At 50.4% G+C, this 18,787-nt stretch overlaps 1 protein-coding gene across 4 annotated transcripts in view; it reads left to right on the top strand.

Moving 5' to 3' along the window:
- Window positions 1-18,787, top strand: part of ADCK1 (aarF domain containing kinase 1) — a 128,292-nt gene that overhangs the window by 80,136 nt on the left and 29,369 nt on the right. For all 4 annotated transcript variants that reach the window (XM_025295144.3, XM_006052893.4, XM_025295145.3 and 1 more), the window contains 2 exons: window positions 5,312-5,470; window positions 16,945-17,103. In XM_025295144.3, coding sequence (XP_025150929.3) covers window positions 5,312-5,470; window positions 16,945-17,103 — 318 coding nt within the window. The remainder of the gene's footprint in view (window positions 1-5,311; window positions 5,471-16,944; window positions 17,104-18,787) is intronic.

Here is an 18,787-nt window from a genome sequence, read left to right as displayed (position 1 = left end):
AGTTCTAGCCAGCTAGGGCTCTGCTGTCTGCCTCAGGCTGGGGTGGGTACCGTTCACTCCTGCCGCTTCATTAGCACGGGGACTTGTCCTTCTCCCCATCAGGCGGCAGCCGAAGGCTGCTGGCACCCAGCCAAGTGTGGGGTGGGCCATCTCAAGACGGTGAGAGCCAGGTGTCGTTTGCTGCTGATGCCATGGTAACCCGCTCAGGTGCCCTGGGCAGTCGTCCTGGCTCCTCACTGGGAACTGCCTGGCCCCAGCATCAAGGCCTGGATTTGCTTCTTTCTAGAGCTGGCCCGTTCAGGGTCTGTTCGACTTGTTAGCTTTATCATACGGGGATGTCGTTTCTGAATCCAAAAGAGGTCTGAGGTGAATGAGTGTGGGGGCAACAGGAGAGGATATTTTCTATTGGACCATCCTCGATAATCTGGAACATTCCCCACCCTGTGAGTGATGCACCAGTCCTCACGAGACTGGCAGGCTGTAGGCTCTGGTGGGGCTGGCTGAGAGACCCAAGTGGAACTCTCCCCAGGGATCATTACTGAGGCGTCTCCAAAGATCCTGACTTCCTGCCTCCTTATTTTGTGGCATTTTGGAAACATTGCCCAGTAACCTGGCTTTGAGGGACTCCTCCTGGCTGATGTTCTTGGGAGTCACTCTGCCCTGGACTGGGGTATCATGTCATGTGGTCTCTCGACTCCTGGACCTCAGCTGAAGCCAGTCTGCTGACATATTTTTCCTTCCAGTTTTATTGAGATGTAATTGATACTCCTCACTGTATAGTTTAAGGTGTACAGTGTGATGGTTTGACTTACATATATTGTGAAATGATTACGGCAATAAATTTAGTTAACATCCATCATTTCATATCAGAGTAGGCAAAGGCACCCCACTCCAGTACTCTTGCCTGGAAAAGCCCATGGATGGAGGAGCCAGCCTACCAGTAGGCTGCAGTCCATGGGGTCGCTAAGAGTTGGACACAACTGAGCAACTTCACTTTCACTTTTCACTTTCATGCATTGGAGAAGGAAATGGCAACCCACTCCATTGTTCTTGCCTGGAGAATCCCAGGGATGGAGAAGCCTGGTGGGCTGCCGCCTATGGGGTCGCATGGGGTCAGACACGACTGAAGCGACTTAGCAGCAGCAGCAGCAGCATCTCATATATTCGTGTTACAAAGTCTTAACCTGAGCCTCTGGTCAGCTAACCCCCTAGGGGTGACATGTTTTTTCTGGCCTTTCTGATGTCCATAAACTCTCCAACACACACACACACACACACACACACACACACGGACACACACATCATACAAAGCTAGAGCAACTTTCTTTCTGATTATTTTTCCTTTTCCAGACAGGGACATCGATGTATTTGAATCATGGGCTGACAGTAATTAAAAAGCACATAACTAGTCATTTTAAAATGTAGTTGTTTTACTTAATTGATTTTGCCGCCAGACCCAGAGGGGAAGAAATGAGAGCACGGGGAAAGGAAGCCTTAGAAAGGGAGACAGGTTCCTGCGAGTGACTGGAGGCAGCTGAGGGCCCTGCTTGAATCTAATTGCTGCAAATGGTGCAGTTTGTTTCTGCTAATGGTTTTCTGCTGAAAGGGCTGGGGGATGAGGCCTGATTGGAGGGGGGTGGCGTTTGTTTCAGCTGCATGGGGGGTATAATTCTGCTTTCGGGACAGGGTCTATTTTTCCTTATTCTCTATCAGCATAAAGTACTTTCAGCGAACACCTTGAATCAAGGTTCCATTTAGAGATACTTTATTCATATTTAATTACAGGCTGTAGCACCAATCTTTAATTACCTTTTTTTATAAGCCAGCTAGGAACATTCACTAGCAATCAATTAAATGTGTGTGTGTGTGTGTGTTTAAGCACAGTGGGGTGTGGGTGTGTGATTTGCTTGCTGATAGGGCGGAGAAGGGTGGCTCCAGGGGCTCTGGGAGGCAGTGGGGGGCAGGGGTGGGTGGGGCGGGCCATCTGTCCAGCAGGTTCCCTGCGCCCCGTGACTGGTGCACCCTCGCTTCCCTCGCCTCTGCTTCCACTGGTCAAATGGGGGATTTGGGCAAGTCCTTACAGCTCGGCCTTGTTCAGGGTGCCGAATTGGCACCTGGGCTTGGGTGGTCTTGGGATTGCCCCCCATTCCAGCCCGTGGCGGGAGCAGGGGATTGTAGAAGGCCCCCTCCCCATTCCCAGGGGCTGTGGGAGGCCCGCCTTCCTCTCACCTGGAGGCTGGGCTCTGCTTGCCCTGGCCGGTTCCCCCCTCCCCCTGCCCCTCCCCGCTCTTGGCAGCTCTTCTGGACACACAGCCCTAGGGATGCCATGTCAGTCTTCGGTTGCAGTGACTCTGCAACGTCCCTGCAATGACACGGATTCGAAGACTGGTTGTCCTTCTCAGAGCATGAGCAAAATGTTCCCAGGGAGCCAGGCAGAGGCTTGGGGTGGGGGTAGGCTCGGATGACCCCCAAGACCTCTTTGTAGTGGGGAGATTGGCCCAGTCTAGCTGCCGGAGGTGAGGGTCTGAGTTCACAGCTTTTTTTTTTTTTTCCCCAGAAAAGCCTTCTCCTTGGTGCTCCTTCAGGAATTACCAGAGGGCTTCCTAGGAAGTGGTGTGGTTGCCGTTATGTAATGGATGGGAGCGTTGCTGAAAGCCCACCTCCCTTCTGTTTCTGGATTTCAGTCTCAGCAAGAGGGTGGGGAGGGGATGGGACTCACACATACAGAGCCTCTTGGGGGGCACCGGGCACCATGCCCAGGTTCCTTTCATCTATTCCAGCTGGGGCCTGAGTGCACACTGCGTCAGTCAGGGCCCCTTCAGTTGTGTGTGACAGAAAACAACTCACACTGCCTTCAGCGAAAAAAAAAAAAGATATTATGGGGTGGGCACCGAGGCGCGGCTAGGACCAGTGTGACCGGGACTCACTCTTTCCAGGCTTGGCTCTCCTCTTTGTTTCTACTGTGTGACCCCTGGTAGCTCCAGACTTCAAGTTCAGTTTTCAGCTTCGGGTTGAACAGCAAGAAGGAAAAGCCCTTCTACCGGTCAAACCGAACAGTTGAGTCTGATTGGACCAGCTGGGTCATGTGTCCACCTCTGATCTAATCAGGATGGCCCACGGTCCCCGGGGTTCTGACTCAGCAGGCCAGGGTCTCACACCCACCCTGGAGTAACAGGTGGGGTGCCCGCAGGTAAATCCTACTCCCGACACGTGCTTTTACACGTTTAGCACTGACTAGTTCCGGTCCTGTTCTAAGTGCAAGGAAGTCAGCAGCGAACAAAACAGAAAAAAAATCGCTGCCTGTTTGGAGCTGGTGTTCTAATGCGGTATGGAGGGCGGGTGGTCCTGTCGTTCTTAGTCTATGCCCAGGCCCAGGATAACGGGTTCTTGTGTGGAGAGACCCCAGGTGATTCAGGGTGATGATGTGGGAAGGAACTGGCCCTCAGGGAGCCCAGAACTCATGAGGGAGGGAAAAAGACAGGTTGCGTGGTTGGGGAAGGGGGTGCTAAGGAGAGGTACAAAATGAGGAAGGAGGAGGACGGGAAGCCAGTCTGGACACATTGCCCGTGACAGAAGAGGGGAGGCCCCTCCTGCGTTTGCCTGGACCTTTGGCCCCTGCAGGATATTGACAAATGGCATGGAGTCAGTGAAAGCTACAAAAATGATGACAGGGCTGGAGGGAGTGATTTATGAGAGGAGATTAGCAGCGTGATGGTGCGGCCTAGCAAACAAAGGGATGGGGTGGGGGAGGCCATGGGTCCTGTGAACCTCCGAAGTCCAGGGAGAGGTGAGGGCTGCGGGGCAGCGTGGAGTGGCCACTGCAGAAGGGGGACAAAGCAAGGCAGTGGGGGCCGGGGGCTGCACCAACCTCAGCATGAGAGCCTGGTGTGAGAAGGAGGTGTTGAGACGTACACACAGGGGTGTGTGTATGTGTGTGTGTGAATGTCTGGCTTTTCCAGAATTGTGAGGCTATCCAGGGGACTCAAGAAATGGAGGGGACGAAGATTTCTGCCCTGGGGAAATTCTGCAAGAGGCTTTTGGGGCCCTCCTTCCTATCTGGGAGAGTATTCCTATCTAGACTGTTTAGCTGATAACCAACCACTCAAGTCAGAAAGACCTTTTCTTTCAGAACTGGGATGGCATTTCTAAGAAGGAAGCAGGGGGAGGGAAGAAGGGATAGTGAAGTTGCTTAGTCCTGTCTAACTCTTTGAAACCCCATGAACTGTAAGCCTACCAGGCTCCTCCATCCATGGGATTTTCCAGGCAAGAACATTGGAGTGGGTTGCCATTTCCTTCTCCAGGAGATCTTCCTGACCTAGGGATTGAACCCGGGTCTCCCACATTGTAGGCAGACGCTTTACCGTCTGAGCCACCAGGGAAGTCCAGGAAGAAGGGAAGAGGAGATGAAAGAGCATCGGGTATACGGTCTGATTCGTAGAGCAAGTGAGGCACAGAGGATGGGGATTGCCCAGGACTCCTAGCATGGCATCACCGGTGAAGACCAAAAGCCCAGCTCTGGTCTGCAGCCTGGGAGCTCTGCCAGGGGGCCAAGTCAGGAGTGAACTCAGGGACCCACGTCGAGGCTCAGGCAGCAACAAGTGGTCATTGCTGGGTTTGGAGCCTGCAGCCCACGTGTCCTTGAGCTTTCCAAGTTGGCAGGGTTGAAACATCTTCCATCTGATGCCCTGTCTTGAGCTGCCCTGGCCCAGGTTCTGTTAACTTTTGAGTGTATCCATATGTGAGAGCCTTGGAGGCACGTGTGGTGCAAGTGTTCATTGCTTAGTCATGTCTGACTCTTTGCAACCCCATGGACGATAGTCCACCAGGCTCCTCTGTCCATGGGATTCTCCAGGCAAGAATACTGGGATGGGTGGCCATTCCCTTCTCCAGGGGATCTTCCTGACCCAGGGATCGAACCTGGGTCTTCTGCCTTGCAGGCAGATTCTTTACTGTTTGAGCCACCAGGGAAGCCCCTGGAGGCCCAATGGTAGGTGATTAAATGGATGGATGATGCATAATCTTGGACATTCTAGATGGCACTTTTTTGGCTTTAAGTGGAGATGCGCTGGGTTTCCAAGCACAGGTGAGTCACGTCCTCCACATGTGTTTTCTGTCTCACTTCCTGAGTGAGGACAGGTGTGTGTGGATTTCCATGGCTGCAAAGGACCCAGGCAAAGCAGCTGAGAGAGGAGAAGTCTGTCATGGAGGCATTCGCCACCGCCGGCAGAGGCCCTGGGCCATCCTCCCCCCACCCCTCTAAGTGAGTTGAGTCCTCGTAACTGCCCTGTCCTCTCTTCTCCTCTCTTGACAGATTCATGATTTGTTCCTGAGCTTTGACGACACCCCTCTGGGAGCAGCCTCCCTGGCCCAGGTCCACAAGGCTGTGCTGCGTGATGGGCGGACGGTGGCCGTGAAGGTCCAGCACCCGAAGGTGCAGGCTCAGAGCTCGAAGGACATTCTTCTGATGGAGGTGAGAGTCTTCCTCCTCCCCTCCCTTCATCCTCATTCTATGTTTCCCTGGGATCTGGGCAGTCTCAGTGAAACTGGTGGAAGGCCTATGGGCTGGAGTGTGGGCCTCTGAATCACAGAGCGAGAGAGGAGAGCTTGAGATCACAAAGATGTCATGACAGCGCTGTGACCCGGGGACCCATGGCTGGGTTGGCCGATTTTTGATTCATTCCTGGGAATTGTTTTGATTCATTCCTGGGAATTGTCTGTGGATGGTCTCGGAACACGTGGGCAACTGCTGGGGCCAAGGAGAACTTGTGGCGGGGGAGTGGTGTATTGTAGAGATGAGGTGACCCAAATAGGTGATTTCCTTGGGGGTAGAAAAGGCTACATCCTAATCTGGTCCATTATAATGAATGGGAGCATGTGGTAAGCCAAGGAGTTTGAACATGACATGGAGATCACATAGAAATGTTTATGCAGAGCGCTCCTTTGCTTCCCTGATATTTGATCTGCACGAGCAAACGCGCGTGCCCTAAAGTGGCCCTGAGACAGCTCTAGTGGATCCTGTGCTTCTGGACTTCTCTAGCTCCCTGCCTTGAGCAAGGGGAAAGGGAGAGTGGCCAAGGCTTGGGCCATAGCCAGCAGCCCCAGGGGAGGTCCTCAGTCTGCTAACCCTGCCAGCATGTTCCCCTGCTTCCTTTCCGTTTCCTTGGTTCCCTGTCCTCACGTTGGACACTTAGTTTATTCTTTCAGCTCTCTGACTAAACCTGATAGGTGCATAGGACACACGAGTGAGTGACCTGTCTCTTCATCCTCGGAGAGCCCACCCCCCAGTTTAGTGGAGGCCTGAACACAAACAGTCCTCGACTGTGAGCTCCATCTAAGGGGTGTTGGCAAGGTGCCGTGGAGCCTGGACTGACGGGGGCATGAGAGGGGTTTCACCAAGGCGCCCACGAGACTGCTGGACAGCGGAAGGGTGACCCAGCTGAAGGTCTCGAGTCTTAGGGGAGCAGGGTGCACGTGGAGAGTGTCAGCTGGTTTAGATGGTTCGAGCTGGGCGTGGGTGCAGGCGAAGCTGGGAAGGTAGGCAGGACGGAACACAGAGGTCCTTGGGTTCCAGGCTCAGGTACAGGGTGGAGCACACAGTAAGTATGTATTTACTGGGGAACCGAGCAGATCTGATTTTCTCCTGCAGTCAGTGGGGAACCATTTAAGAATTTTAATCAGGGAAACATCGTGATCAGACGTGCCTTAGAAATAAAAGTGTGTTAACAGTCTGGAGGATGTTTGGGGGAGGCAGGAAGACTGCAGCCAGGGAGACCAACTGAGGGGCTGCTGCACCGCTCTGAGAGAGCAGTGGTGTGAACCAAGGCAGCGTCATGGGGGCGGAGGAGAGACGTGGATTCATGGGGTGGGAGCGTCAGGACTTTGTGACCAGCTTGGTTTACGTGGATTGAGGGAAGCTACCGGTGTGGATCAGAATGAAAACAAATCGTATGTTTCTGGCTTCCGTGATTAAACCTGGGGGCCTTTAACCATGTGTATCAGTCTGGGTGCAGTTGGGGAAAAATAACTTGTTCTAGGCATGTCAGAGGGAGTTTAAAACAGAACAAGCGGTTCACTGGGGATGGAATCGTTGAGAAGCCAAATGGGATGGTGAGATGGTCACCCAAAGCAGGAAGCCACTGCCACCCTTATAGAGGAGGGACAAGAAGAGGTGGTTCCCGGGATCCCAGGTGCTGGGGCCACCTGAGGGGAGTGGGTCATGGACATAGGGTCCGCCACGTGGTATTGGAGCCACAGATGCTGTTTGAGGTGGTGGGTGTTTCACCTCCTCCTGTCCCCCTGTATGCCACCAAACCTAGCTGGAAGCTGGTTGGCAAGGGAGCCTGGGGAATGTACTTTCTTGTGAGATAAGGGGGTGGCATGGATGTCAGAACAAACGGAGTGGGTGATGGAGCGACCATGTACTATAAGACATTGCTGTCTGGATCTCTCTTGTTGTTTAGTCACTAAAGTCACGTCGGACTGTTTGCAACCCCATGGACTATATAGCCCAAAAGGCTCCTCTGTCCGTGGGATTTCCCAGGCAAGAATCCTGGAGTAGGGGATCTTCCCAACCCAGGAAGTTCTTCCCGAGAATCTTTCTGAGCCCGCCATCTCCTGCTTGGCAAATTCTTTAGCACTGAGCCACCTGGGAAGCCCATCTATAATTCAGGCTGGGAATACAGGTTTCTGGGTTTATCAGCAAGGAGACTCATGGGAGCTGGATCCGGGGGAGTAGTTGAGATTGCTTAGAAAAGCTGCCGCTGCTCCTGCTGCTGCTAAGTCGCTTCAGTCGTGTCCGACTCTGCGTGACCCCATAGATGGCAGCCTACCAGGCTCCACCGTCACTGGGACTCTCCAGGCAAGAACACTGGAGTGGGTTGCCATTTCCTTCTCCAATGCATGAAGGTGAAAAGTGAAAGTGAAGTCGCCCAGTCATGTCCGATTCTTAGCAACCCCATGGGCTGCAGCCTACCAGGCTCCTCCACCCATGGGATTTTCCAGGCAAGAGTACTGGAGTGGGTTGCCATTGCCTTCTCCATTAGAAAAGCTACATAGAATAAAACAAAAGGGAGAGGGCAGAGACAGAACCGTGAGGAACATTGTCATATGGGGACTGTACCCAGGAGGGTGAGTTTCTGAGGGAACTAAAGAGGCATGGTCAGAGGGATTAGAGGAGAACCAGGACTGAGCATCTGCATTCAGCAAAAACAGTGTCAGAAGAGAGCTCTGTCCGCTATCTAGCATCCTAACTGATGCAACTGCTAGTCTGCACATTGAACCACCTCAAAAGGGAGTGGCTTAAAACCCCAGTCGAGTACTATGCTCCTGACTGCAGTCTGTGCAGGGCATGACAGACGCATCTCAGTTCTAAGTGGTTACAGGTGGGGAGCTGGAGGACCCATTCACATGGCTGGCAAGTGGGTTCTGGCTGTTGGCTGGGGTCCCAGCTGGAGCTGTGGGTTCAGGGCCTCACGTCTTCTCCGTGGAGGCCTCTCCAAGGCTGCACAGGCTTCCTCGCAGCCTGGCGGCTGGGTTCTAAGAGTAAGCGTCCCAAGAGCATAAGACTGAATGTTCATCATGGTTTCATGACCTGGGTGTGGCAGTCATGTAGATTACTTCTTCCTTCCTTTATTGGTAAGAGCGAGAGTCACAGTGGCCCCCTAGGCTTTGTTCAGTTCAGTTCAGTCGCTTAGTTGTGTCTGACTCTTTGCAACCCCATGGACTGCAGCACGCCAGGCCTCCCTGTCCCTCACCAACTCCCGGAGTTTACTCAAACTCATGTCCATTGAGTCACTGATGCCATCCAGCCAACTCATCCTCTGTTCCCTTCTCCTCTTGCCCCCAATCTTTCCCAGCATCAGGGTCTTTTCAAATGAGTCAGCTCTTCGCATTAGGTGGCCAAAGTATTGGAGTTTCAGCTTCAGCATCAGTCCTTCCAACGAACACTCAGGACTGATCTCCTTTAGGATGGACTGGTTGGATCTCCTTGCAGTCCAAGGGACTCTCCAGAGTCTTCTCCAACACCACAGTTCAAAAGCATCAATTCTTCGGCGCTCAGCTTTCTTTATAGTCCAACTCCCACATCCATACATGACTACTGGAAAAACCATAGCCTTGACTAGATTGACCCTAGGCTTAAGGGGCAGTGAAATAGACTCTGCCTCTCGATGGGGGAATGGCATGGTTCCAGAAGAGCACTAGAGTGGGGGACATTGTTGCAGTCGTTTTGGTAAACAGAGTCTCTCAGAATTAATTGATATTGCCAAGTGGAATGTAAATTAGTAAAGCTCTGAAAAGAGTATGTTTGATTTGGTGACTTAGAGTTTTTGGGGAAGAACAGGAATGATGGGGTGAGTGGGGGTGAAAGAGAATTGAGGACTCAGGGAGCAGAGACGGTTAATGGAGACTACCCTTTCCATGTTTGGCCTTGGATGGTGGGGGACAGTGAGGGTAGTGGTTAGATCTAAGCACAGGATTAGGTGGGGGTCTTGTGGAGGCTGTTGCTGATGAGGAAGGGGCAGCGGAGTTGGGGGCTTAGAGATTCAGGGGAGAGCAGTAACTGATAGAGCTGGTGCAGGAGATGCCTGGAGGGACTGGGCCCCAAGGACACAGGCGGAAGCGTGAGGCTTTGGCAGACTTTGTTCTGGGGCTAGAGCTTTGTTCTTGAGGCTGGGTCCAGATGAGTGAGTGGGGCAGAGGGGGAAGGCAGGGACAGTGGGCAGCTGAGTTGTACCAGCCTGATAGCGTCTATTTTTTCCTCTGAAGTGGGAGGTAAGACCATCTGCTGAGAAGGAGGGGGTAGGAGGTGGCATGGAGGCTTGAGGGGGATGAAGGTTTGGAATCCTGCCGGGTGCACTGGAGAAGGATGCTGACCGGGACCCAGGAGCAGGGCTGCTGAGTGGCACTGGGCATCCACCTGGAAACCTGGTTTTCTGAAGCATCAGTCTGTGGTATGGAGCAGCCACAGATGGAAGTGCACTGCCAGTCTTGGAGGGTCCCTGGGTGTTCCTGGAACCCCATGGCCACACCTGAGTTGGGCTGGAACCTGTCTCTGCCTGGTGGTACCAACAGGGCCCACGGGAGCTGGGAGGACAGCTGACATCTCTCCTCTGCCCAGAGCCTCTCCCCTCCCTGAGTAACGGTGGCCGTAAGGTCAACCGCAACAATAGCAGTGGTGAAGACTTGGCATCTTCCTCCCTGAGATAAGCATCAGATGCTTTTCTTGAAATTACCAGCCGTGTGGCCATGTGCTGAATACAGAGTAGCGGCTCCCTTGCAGTGGCTGGGGCTGGGATCTCAAGGCGGACCGGAGACCTGCACTCACCGCCTGCAGGAGAGAAGCTGGAAATGAGGCCTGAGGTCTTCTGTGGACCGCCAGCAGCAGCAGCAGCAGCGCAGAGTGGTACTGCCTTCTCATTGCACTTGGCCTCTGGTGGGAAAAGCCTTAACTTGGTCACCCTTCTCTGGTTTACAACCAAGAAGCGCCAACTGGAAAGCTCATTTTGTTTTATATCTGAAATGAGCATGACTTTTTTTTTTCAGACCTAAATTAAGCCCAGACCTACATGGTGCCTTGATTTTAGTGATGATATATGTTTGGGTGTGCTTGGTGGGAAAGAATGATTTCTGAGAGGCGTTAGGACTGTCATACCTGCCAGAAACTTGGAGATAGAGGGGAGACAAAGCCGCTTTTCTGCAGAGCCTTCTGGTGTTTCTTTTCTTGCTAATTCCAGGTGTTGTGTGCCCTCGGACTTCTCTCCCACTGCCCACTATTGTCTCTATCTCCTCTTCAGCCCTGTGTTTGGTCCCGGCCTTGTCTTGAGAGGAGGAAAATTTGGGTAAAGTAGTTCATACTAAGGGGAGAGTGGCTCATAGGCTTAACTTCTGGATATTTGCAGTTTACGAAGTGGGCTTGTAAATCCAAACACATATCTGCTGTAAGGATAGAGGTTTACAAGAGTAAAACTTTTGAGAATAAGGAGGTGGGGACTACTGGCTGTATCAGTTAGAATGCTTTTAGCTGCGTGTATCAGGAAATCCAACTGACAGTGGTCAATAGTAACCTATATTATCTCACATTTCAAGACATCTACAAGTAGGGTCAGCTGTTTCAGGGTTGACTAATCCAGCACTTCACTGAGGTTTTTAAGGACCTAAGTTCTTTATGTCTTCCCCTCTGCCAGCTCAGCTTCCTGGCTTGTCCTTCTAAGGTAGTGCTCCTCATGGCCCTCAAACAGCTGCAGGGTTCCTGCCATTACCAGTGTCTTTCCTCATATTAAAGAATAGCCGTTCAGTAGAATTTCTTTCAGTACTCATTGGCCAGAAGCAGGCCTACTTGCCCAAGCCTGAAGCAGTCTTGGCAAGAGGGTTGGGACCACTGTGACTTCCTCAGACCGATTGTGATTCACCTTTTCAGGCTAAGGTCTTCCTTCCTTGAAGGACATGAAACATGCACAAAATAGAGGTTCTTTTGGCCAGGAAGATGGGGAAATGCATGGTGTGTGGGTTGGCACCCAGGAGCATGTGCCACCCTGGTGTTCAGTGTCTCCTGTGAACCTGGGCCTTCTCCTGGGGAAGGAGACAGTCCTGGAGAGAGCTGCTGACTGGTGCCAGAGAATCAGAGACCGACTCTCAGCAAATGGTGATGAAGCTGATGGTGTCGGTGACTTTGCACAAAAGAGAAAGGCACAGCCAAGGGTGTTTTCAGCTTTGTCATCATCACCTGACATTGTCCCTTTAATAGTTGGGGCAACTCTACTTCTCGATGCACGGCCAGTGACTCTTATTGATTTGAGTGGCTGTCCGGAGCCAGACTAATTGGGCCCAGAGATTGGAACAATGATTCAGCAGCACGGGGTGAACTGACAAGTCAGAGTCTATCTGTCTGCTGGCGGGCTGGCTTTGCAGCAGTCCTTGCTTGCCCACGAGAGCCAGGAGCTTACTTAGCAGGCTGGGAATCACTGCCACTCTCCTGTCTGAGAACAGGGTGGGACTCAGCTGACCTGTGAGGCAGTGTTGAGACCACCATTCCCAGGTTTCCAGAGCACTACCCTGTATCACACCCTGTTACCTCTCAAGCTTCTGAACTTGGTAATGAACGCCCCGTGCTCTATCCTGAAGAATCTAACTCCTGACCAGGCCCTTCGTGTATCACCTGTCCCCAAGGTCTGCAACATTAGGGCGGGATGCTCAGATCTGAGCACCAGAATCCCATCCACCATTGGAAGGCCTCCGGCTCATACCCAGAGTCTCTAAAAATAAAGACCTGTGACAGTTATGTTTTTGATTTTTTTTGAACAACATTTTCAGTGCATGCTGTCTGTCATCTTGTTTCTTTTCTGAGTGTGTTGATTGAACAGTGGGTGGCTAGGTAATGTTTGTGTTGGCACAGAATCCAACAGCTGATTTTATTTTTTTAAATACATTTTTAAAAGCCCCAGAGATGTAGATCATCCCTTGGAAACTTCTCTTCACCCTGTAATTCTGTTTTCTAAACAGTCTGCACTTTAAAAACTTATCTGAACAAAGATAAACCCCACGAACGGTAAGCTATTTACATCACTCTGAATTGATTTTCGATCCTTGTCGAACATCCATTTTTACCAGCTCGGATCCATGCAGGCGTTCTATTTAGTGTCCTGTTTTCCCGTGGACCATTATTTCTTTTATAATATATAATAAGTTGATAGCAGTAACTCGAATTGCAGTTGCATTTTACAGTTTACAAGCACCTTTTATGCTTTATCTCAGGCTCTCGATTGTATTGTCCTATACTGTATTGCCTGAGACAGGACTGCGTAAAGAAAGAAGTGAAAGGAAGGAAAAAAAAGTGGGTTCAAGTCCTGCATTTGAAATTGCAAGCTATGTGACCTTGAGAAATGCTTTAACCTCTTGGATCCAATTCCCTTCTCTGTGAAATGGGCAAGAAGAGGAAGAAATGAGAGCATGTATATCAAGTGCCTCATGGTGCGGTGCTTGTGTCTGAATAATGATAATTCCCATTTTTTTGCTATCATATATAGCGATCACTAATTTTCAAACTTTTATGTGACTCTCAATTTTTCCATTATGTTTCTGTGTGGTCCATAATTTAGTTTTCTTCCTGGGAGCCAATAGTCCTGTAGGAAAATGATTTCATTATTCTCCCTTGAAGGAGAGAATAATCTATTCAACTATTAATTGTTGAATATGCCCTGATTGATTAACAAGGCTTCAAGTGAAGTAGAATATTCTCAGACATTTCAAAACTGTGGTTCCCCCACATTCAGAGGTAATCCCTTCTTCCACCCAAGTCTCCGAGGCGTACAGATGTAATCTATCTGCGTAATGCACATGTGAGCAGATAACTATTTCTGGGGAGAAGGCAGGCCTTTTGGAATGTTCATTTATTCACTCATTCATTCCCATGAATATTCAGGAAACATCTGCTGAGTGTTGAATACTGCTAGGCACTGGTGAAGACACTGGCAGTTGGAAGAATTTTATGGAGAAGATGAATTTGGGAGAAAAATCAAAAAGTCAAATTGATAACAACACCTGTTTTATTTTAGTTGATTGCATCTGTTGTCAAGAAAGAAAAACGTAAAAGAATCTACTTGGGGCAGGCTCTTCAGAAGGGAACTGAATTAAAACAGAGGGTGAAATGGAATTTCGTTTTCTTTTCCCAAGCTCAGAAAAGTCCAAAGTGGCAGCAGCCCAAACTGGTTTAGATTTGGATCAGATGACTCTTTTTTTCTTTGGACCGGATGCCTCTTAACCTGATCTCAACCCTCCCTTTGAAGTTCAAGGGGTGATAAACCCCCGAATTATGTACAAAATTATGGGAGTATGTGTGTTTTCTGGGCTTCATTGCTGGCATCACATTTTCAAATCGGTGACTTCCTATAAAGGGGATGACGTCCTCTAAAACTACGAACCACTAACTTCCATCCAAACAGAGCCTCTCATTTTCGAGTAACCAAGGGAGTGACTTGCCAACCACCACAGAATGGTTTGGAAACCAGTTTTATGAGTCCTGCCAAGTCCCAGGGGTTATGAATTAGTTTACTAACTTATTAGCAATTAATATCAGCCAATAAAACCTTTGACTACTTTTATGATTAATGATATAAAGTATTAATAATAACCAATAGTATTAGTAAGGACTAATTACATAATTGATTGATAACAGAAAAATCTTTAAGGTGCGTTTCAGGGCTGTTTGGATATTAATGATAATTTAAAATTTCACAAATGACAGTGACCAGACAGTCAGCAATGAGGAGGTAGTGTGTGGCCACAGAAGCCTCATCGCCTGATATAGACCCCACTTGGCTACATGTGGGTCTCTGTGTGTACCTACAGCTGGTCCAGCGTCATTATCTAGAAGGTGATCAGTAAATACATTTTGGCTGAAAAAGATGAGTGAGACTCACTGTGGCTCCTTCCTCGTCCCTCCTGGATGGGAAGGTCTGGAACCTGTGCTGGAGCAAAACACACAAGGGCTTCCCAGATGGTGCTAGTGGTAAAGAACCCACCTGCCCAAGCAGGAGACATAAGAGATGCGGGTTCAGTCCCTGGATTGGGAAGATCCCCTGGAGGAGGCCATGGCAACCCACTCCAGTATTCTTGCCTGGACAATCCCATGGACAGAGGAACCTGGTGGGCTACAGTCCATGGGGTTGCAGAGTCGGACACGACTGGAGCGACTTAGCATGCAGCATGCAAAGCACACAAGAGGCTTCTTGCTTGAAACTTGGAGCCTAGAGACTGGAGTTCAGGTGCCTCAGATGACAGCTGTACCCTCGGCCTGGGCCGGGCAGGTGCTTCTGTTTGCTGTGTACCAGCTCTGCCTCCCCTGGGGTGGCAGCCAAGGGCCAGGTGAGGGCAGGGTGACGAGACGTGCCCAGATCTGACACAGTCAGGCCCTTGCTGTTGCCACCTCTCCCTTCTTGTTTCATGTGACACCAAAAGAAACAAAACATAAACTAAATCGATTATCATAAGGTCACAGGTCTAGCCCGTGAAAGACTAGACAAGCCTTAAAAGAAATTAGACTGCAGCCAAATGTAATTAAAGAGGGTTTGAGAGAAATTGAGTATAATAACCCTGTGTGATGATTCTTATAGAATGGCGTCTGGTACATTGCCTCGGACATAGGATTTAAAAACAAAGCTGTAAATGCCTTGTAGTTAATGGCCCTACTCTGGATTTATTTTGCTGTGCCGTGTGTGCCTAATCCAGTGTTGGAATCATATCAGAGACCAGGGCAAACAAAAGCAGGAGGTAAGGCTTGTGACCGGGACCCAGCAAGGCCTTCTGGATGGAGTGGATGGTGTTTTGGTCAGCTTTGGCTGCTGCCACAAAATACCATTGACTGGGAGGCTTAAACCACAGACACTTATTTCTCCCAGTTCTGGAGGCTGGGAAGCCCAGGCTCGAGGTGCTGGTTGATTCTGTTCCCAGGGGGAGCCTCTTCCTGGCTGTAGACAGATGGCTGCCTGCTCTCTGTGACCTTGCCTGGCAGGGAAGCAGGGAGCTTTGGTCTCTCTCCCTATAAGGACACTAACCTGTCATGTGGGCCTCACCTTCATGGTCTCTTCTAGGCCCAATTACTTTCCAAAGACTGCACCTCCGGACACTGTCTCCCTGAGGTTAGGGCTTGACATATGAATCTGGGGGGCTACATAAGCATTACGTTTCCTTAACACTGGAGGAAGGTCTCCTGGTACCAATAGGCCCATGGTTCTTGAGTTCTTGCTCCTTGTCCTTCTGCTCTGACCAGGGCCAGAGATGGGGATTCTCAGAGGACTTGGACCGTAATCTGATATACCAAGAATCACAGATGAGAGTCTGTCAGTGGTTCTCCCCAGGCCCGACTTTGAATACCAACAGGAGGGTTTATAGGAGATCAGGAAAGTTGCCTCCTGCCCCACCCCAGCCCAATGCTGGAACATTTCCCATGGCCCCAGCATTACCCTTGCTTTGTCTCTCTAGAGCCATTGTTTGTGAACTTGTGAGACTATCTCAGATCCAGAGCTCCGGTGGTGGGGTAGCCTCAGAACTGAGTCCGTGCCCACAGAGGGGCTGTGCTGTGCCCTGCAGATATCTCTGGGCTCTGGTTCTGTGCCAGTCATGTTTCTTTCACATCATTAAACTGACAACTGAAATGCCAGATAAGTCTTCTAAAACTCCCTCTTTCATCACATCCTGACTCAAGAATCCACAGTGGGCCCAGATCGCTAGAAATCCAAGCTTTTCATCCGAGTGGACAAATCCCTTATCTCTTACTCCTCTTGTCATGTCCACCCTTGGTTTCGTATTCCGATATAATTTTTTATCATGAAATATTTTGGATGTACAAAAAGCATAAAAGATATTATAAATGCTCAGGTACCAACCACTCAGCTGAAGAAATAGATAGAATGCAGTTACAGCTGGGCCCCCTCCCATGGCCCTTTATCGACAGGACCACGAAGCACAAATCTAGGAGCTGCAAAGCCAGTAGTTCAGTGATGTGTTTAAGAGCAAGGGTTTTGGGGCTGAGTAGACCCAGGAAGAATTCTGAATCTGGGCTTCCTTGCTGGGCACATTTAGAAAAAATCGTATAACCTCTGAGAGCCTAAACTTTTTTCATCTGTAATATGGGGCTGAAAAGAGTGTATACCTCCTAGAGTTTCTGTGAAGACTAAATGGAGGAATAAGGTGAGTAATAGCACTTGCCTAGTGCTGGGCAAGTGGGGAACACCCAGCAAAGGATGGAAGTGGTTTCTGCTGGTGGTTGTTGGGCTTTTATATCTAGGATTTGGATTACAGAGATGGGCCCCAGGGGGCCACTTTCCCACCCATCCTTATTCCAGGGGAGGCCTGGGGACTTGTCAACGCCCAGACCAGGCAGGAGGACAGGGACTAGACCGCCCTTGGTGGGAGTCATGGACTGGCTGATGGGGTGCTTGTGGGTTTCAGGTGCTTGTCCTGGCTGTGAAGCAGCTGTTTCCAGAGTTTGAGTTCATGTGGTTGGTGGATGAAGCCAAGAAGAACCTGCCTTTGGAGTTGGATTTCCTCAATGAGGGAAGGAATGCTGAGAAAGTGGCCCAAATGCTGAAGCACTTTGACTTCTTAAAGGTAAGAAGGCAGGGCCGTGGGGGCCTGGTGGTTGGGCAGAAGAGTACAGGGGAGGACTGGTCCCAGCCCTTAGCATCTCCCCTTGCAGGACCCACAGTGGGTGTCTCCTTCTTGGGTGAGGGAGGATGACCGATTTGTCCCTGGTGATGCATGTTCAAGCCCTTGACGTCTAAGTTACAAATTACCAAAGGGGACTGTTGACCTGTCAAGCAAACTGATGTCTACGGAATGGTCTACAATTGCAAGGCCCTGAGCCCTCCTGAGGGCCTGTAAGCCACGGTCTCAGCCTCCATGAATCATGGGTTGAAGACACTGACGATGGTGGTGATGGTGACGATAGCTAACGTTACTGTGCTCTGACGTGCTTCCTAAAACTTGATTACATCAGCTCACTGAATACACAGGTCTGTAACGCGTGTCCTAGAAATCGCCACCGTTTGCAGAATGGCACAGCAGAAACCACAGGGTTTATGGGCAAAAAGGGGGTTAGGCTTACAACACTCAAAAATGCCACCAGTGATCCAGAAAATAAAAGCAGATGGGAACCTAATGAAATGCGAGCGTACTTTGGCACACGTTAAATGGCTAAGAAATACAGAAGACCACAGCACACATGGCACTTTACTGGACACGGGCTTGCAGAAATGGGCGTCAGAAGATTTGCTGCTTGGGAGTTACTGTGAAGAGGTGGTAGCGGGGGTCATCTGAAATTGAACAGAAGTTGTTGGGGGCTGTGACCCATCACACACATGGCGATGTTTGTGTGCCTGCTTTGGGTGTTCCTGTTTGGATCAGCCGGATCCAAGTTTTCTGCACTTCCGAGTATTTCTCATGGATGGTGCTGCACCAATCAACAAATGTAAAATCTGTGTTATGATCAAATTGTTCCCTCACGTCTCTATTACACTGGAACAGATTCATGTTTTCAGGTATTTACTGGAACTGCTGACATGATAGGTGACACTTACCATGGGAGACAACATCCAATGACGCATAGTCCCAGCTCAGTGAGAGATCCTGCTTTAAGGATTCAGAAGAAGGGGCTTCCAGGCGGAGCAGGGCAGGGAAGGCTCTGCTGAGGAGTCGGCCTTGGAGCTGGTCTTGGAGGACTGTCCTGATGTTCCCCACAGGTTCCATGGAGGTTGGAACGAGACAGATCAAGCCCATTGCACTTGCTCTTCCAACACGTTTTGTGGCGGGGCTTGGACCCATTTACCAGGGGTACCCCTTTCGTCATAGCAATGCGGGGGTCAGGAGCCTCTGGTGTCTATGCGGAGAGCTTGGCTTTCAACTCTTGGAAGAGATCCATTCTCTGCTTTTCTGCTGGAGAGGCCTGGAGATTGTGGGAAGATGGGGCACAGGGCTCCGGGTCCTAGTTCTGGAGCAAACGGTCAAGTGGGGCTCTTCCTGGGCAGGGTGTCTCAGCACGTGGACTGGAAGGTCTCCTGCTTGGGACTGAAGTGTCCACGTGGCTTCTGAAGACATCCTGAGAAGCCGGAGGCAGTGGTTTATACTTACACTCTCCAGTTTGATGAACAGAGGTGGGGAGGGTGTGTCTACACTAGCTGCCTGAGAATCCTAAATCTTGGTCCATGGGATGAAGACCCACAACTCGGGTGATCGGTGTGGCGTCTTGAGACACTGATTTGGTGGATGGTGTAGCCACTGGCAAAGTTCAGCTCTT

This window comes from Bubalus bubalis, chromosome 11 (assembly GCF_019923935.1).
Source record: "Bubalus bubalis isolate 160015118507 breed Murrah chromosome 11, NDDB_SH_1, whole genome shotgun sequence".
Classification (NCBI taxonomy): domain Eukaryota; kingdom Metazoa; phylum Chordata; class Mammalia; order Artiodactyla; family Bovidae; genus Bubalus; species Bubalus bubalis.
Note: the sequence above shows the minus strand (reverse complement) of the source record. Positions and strands in the feature narration are given on the sequence as shown.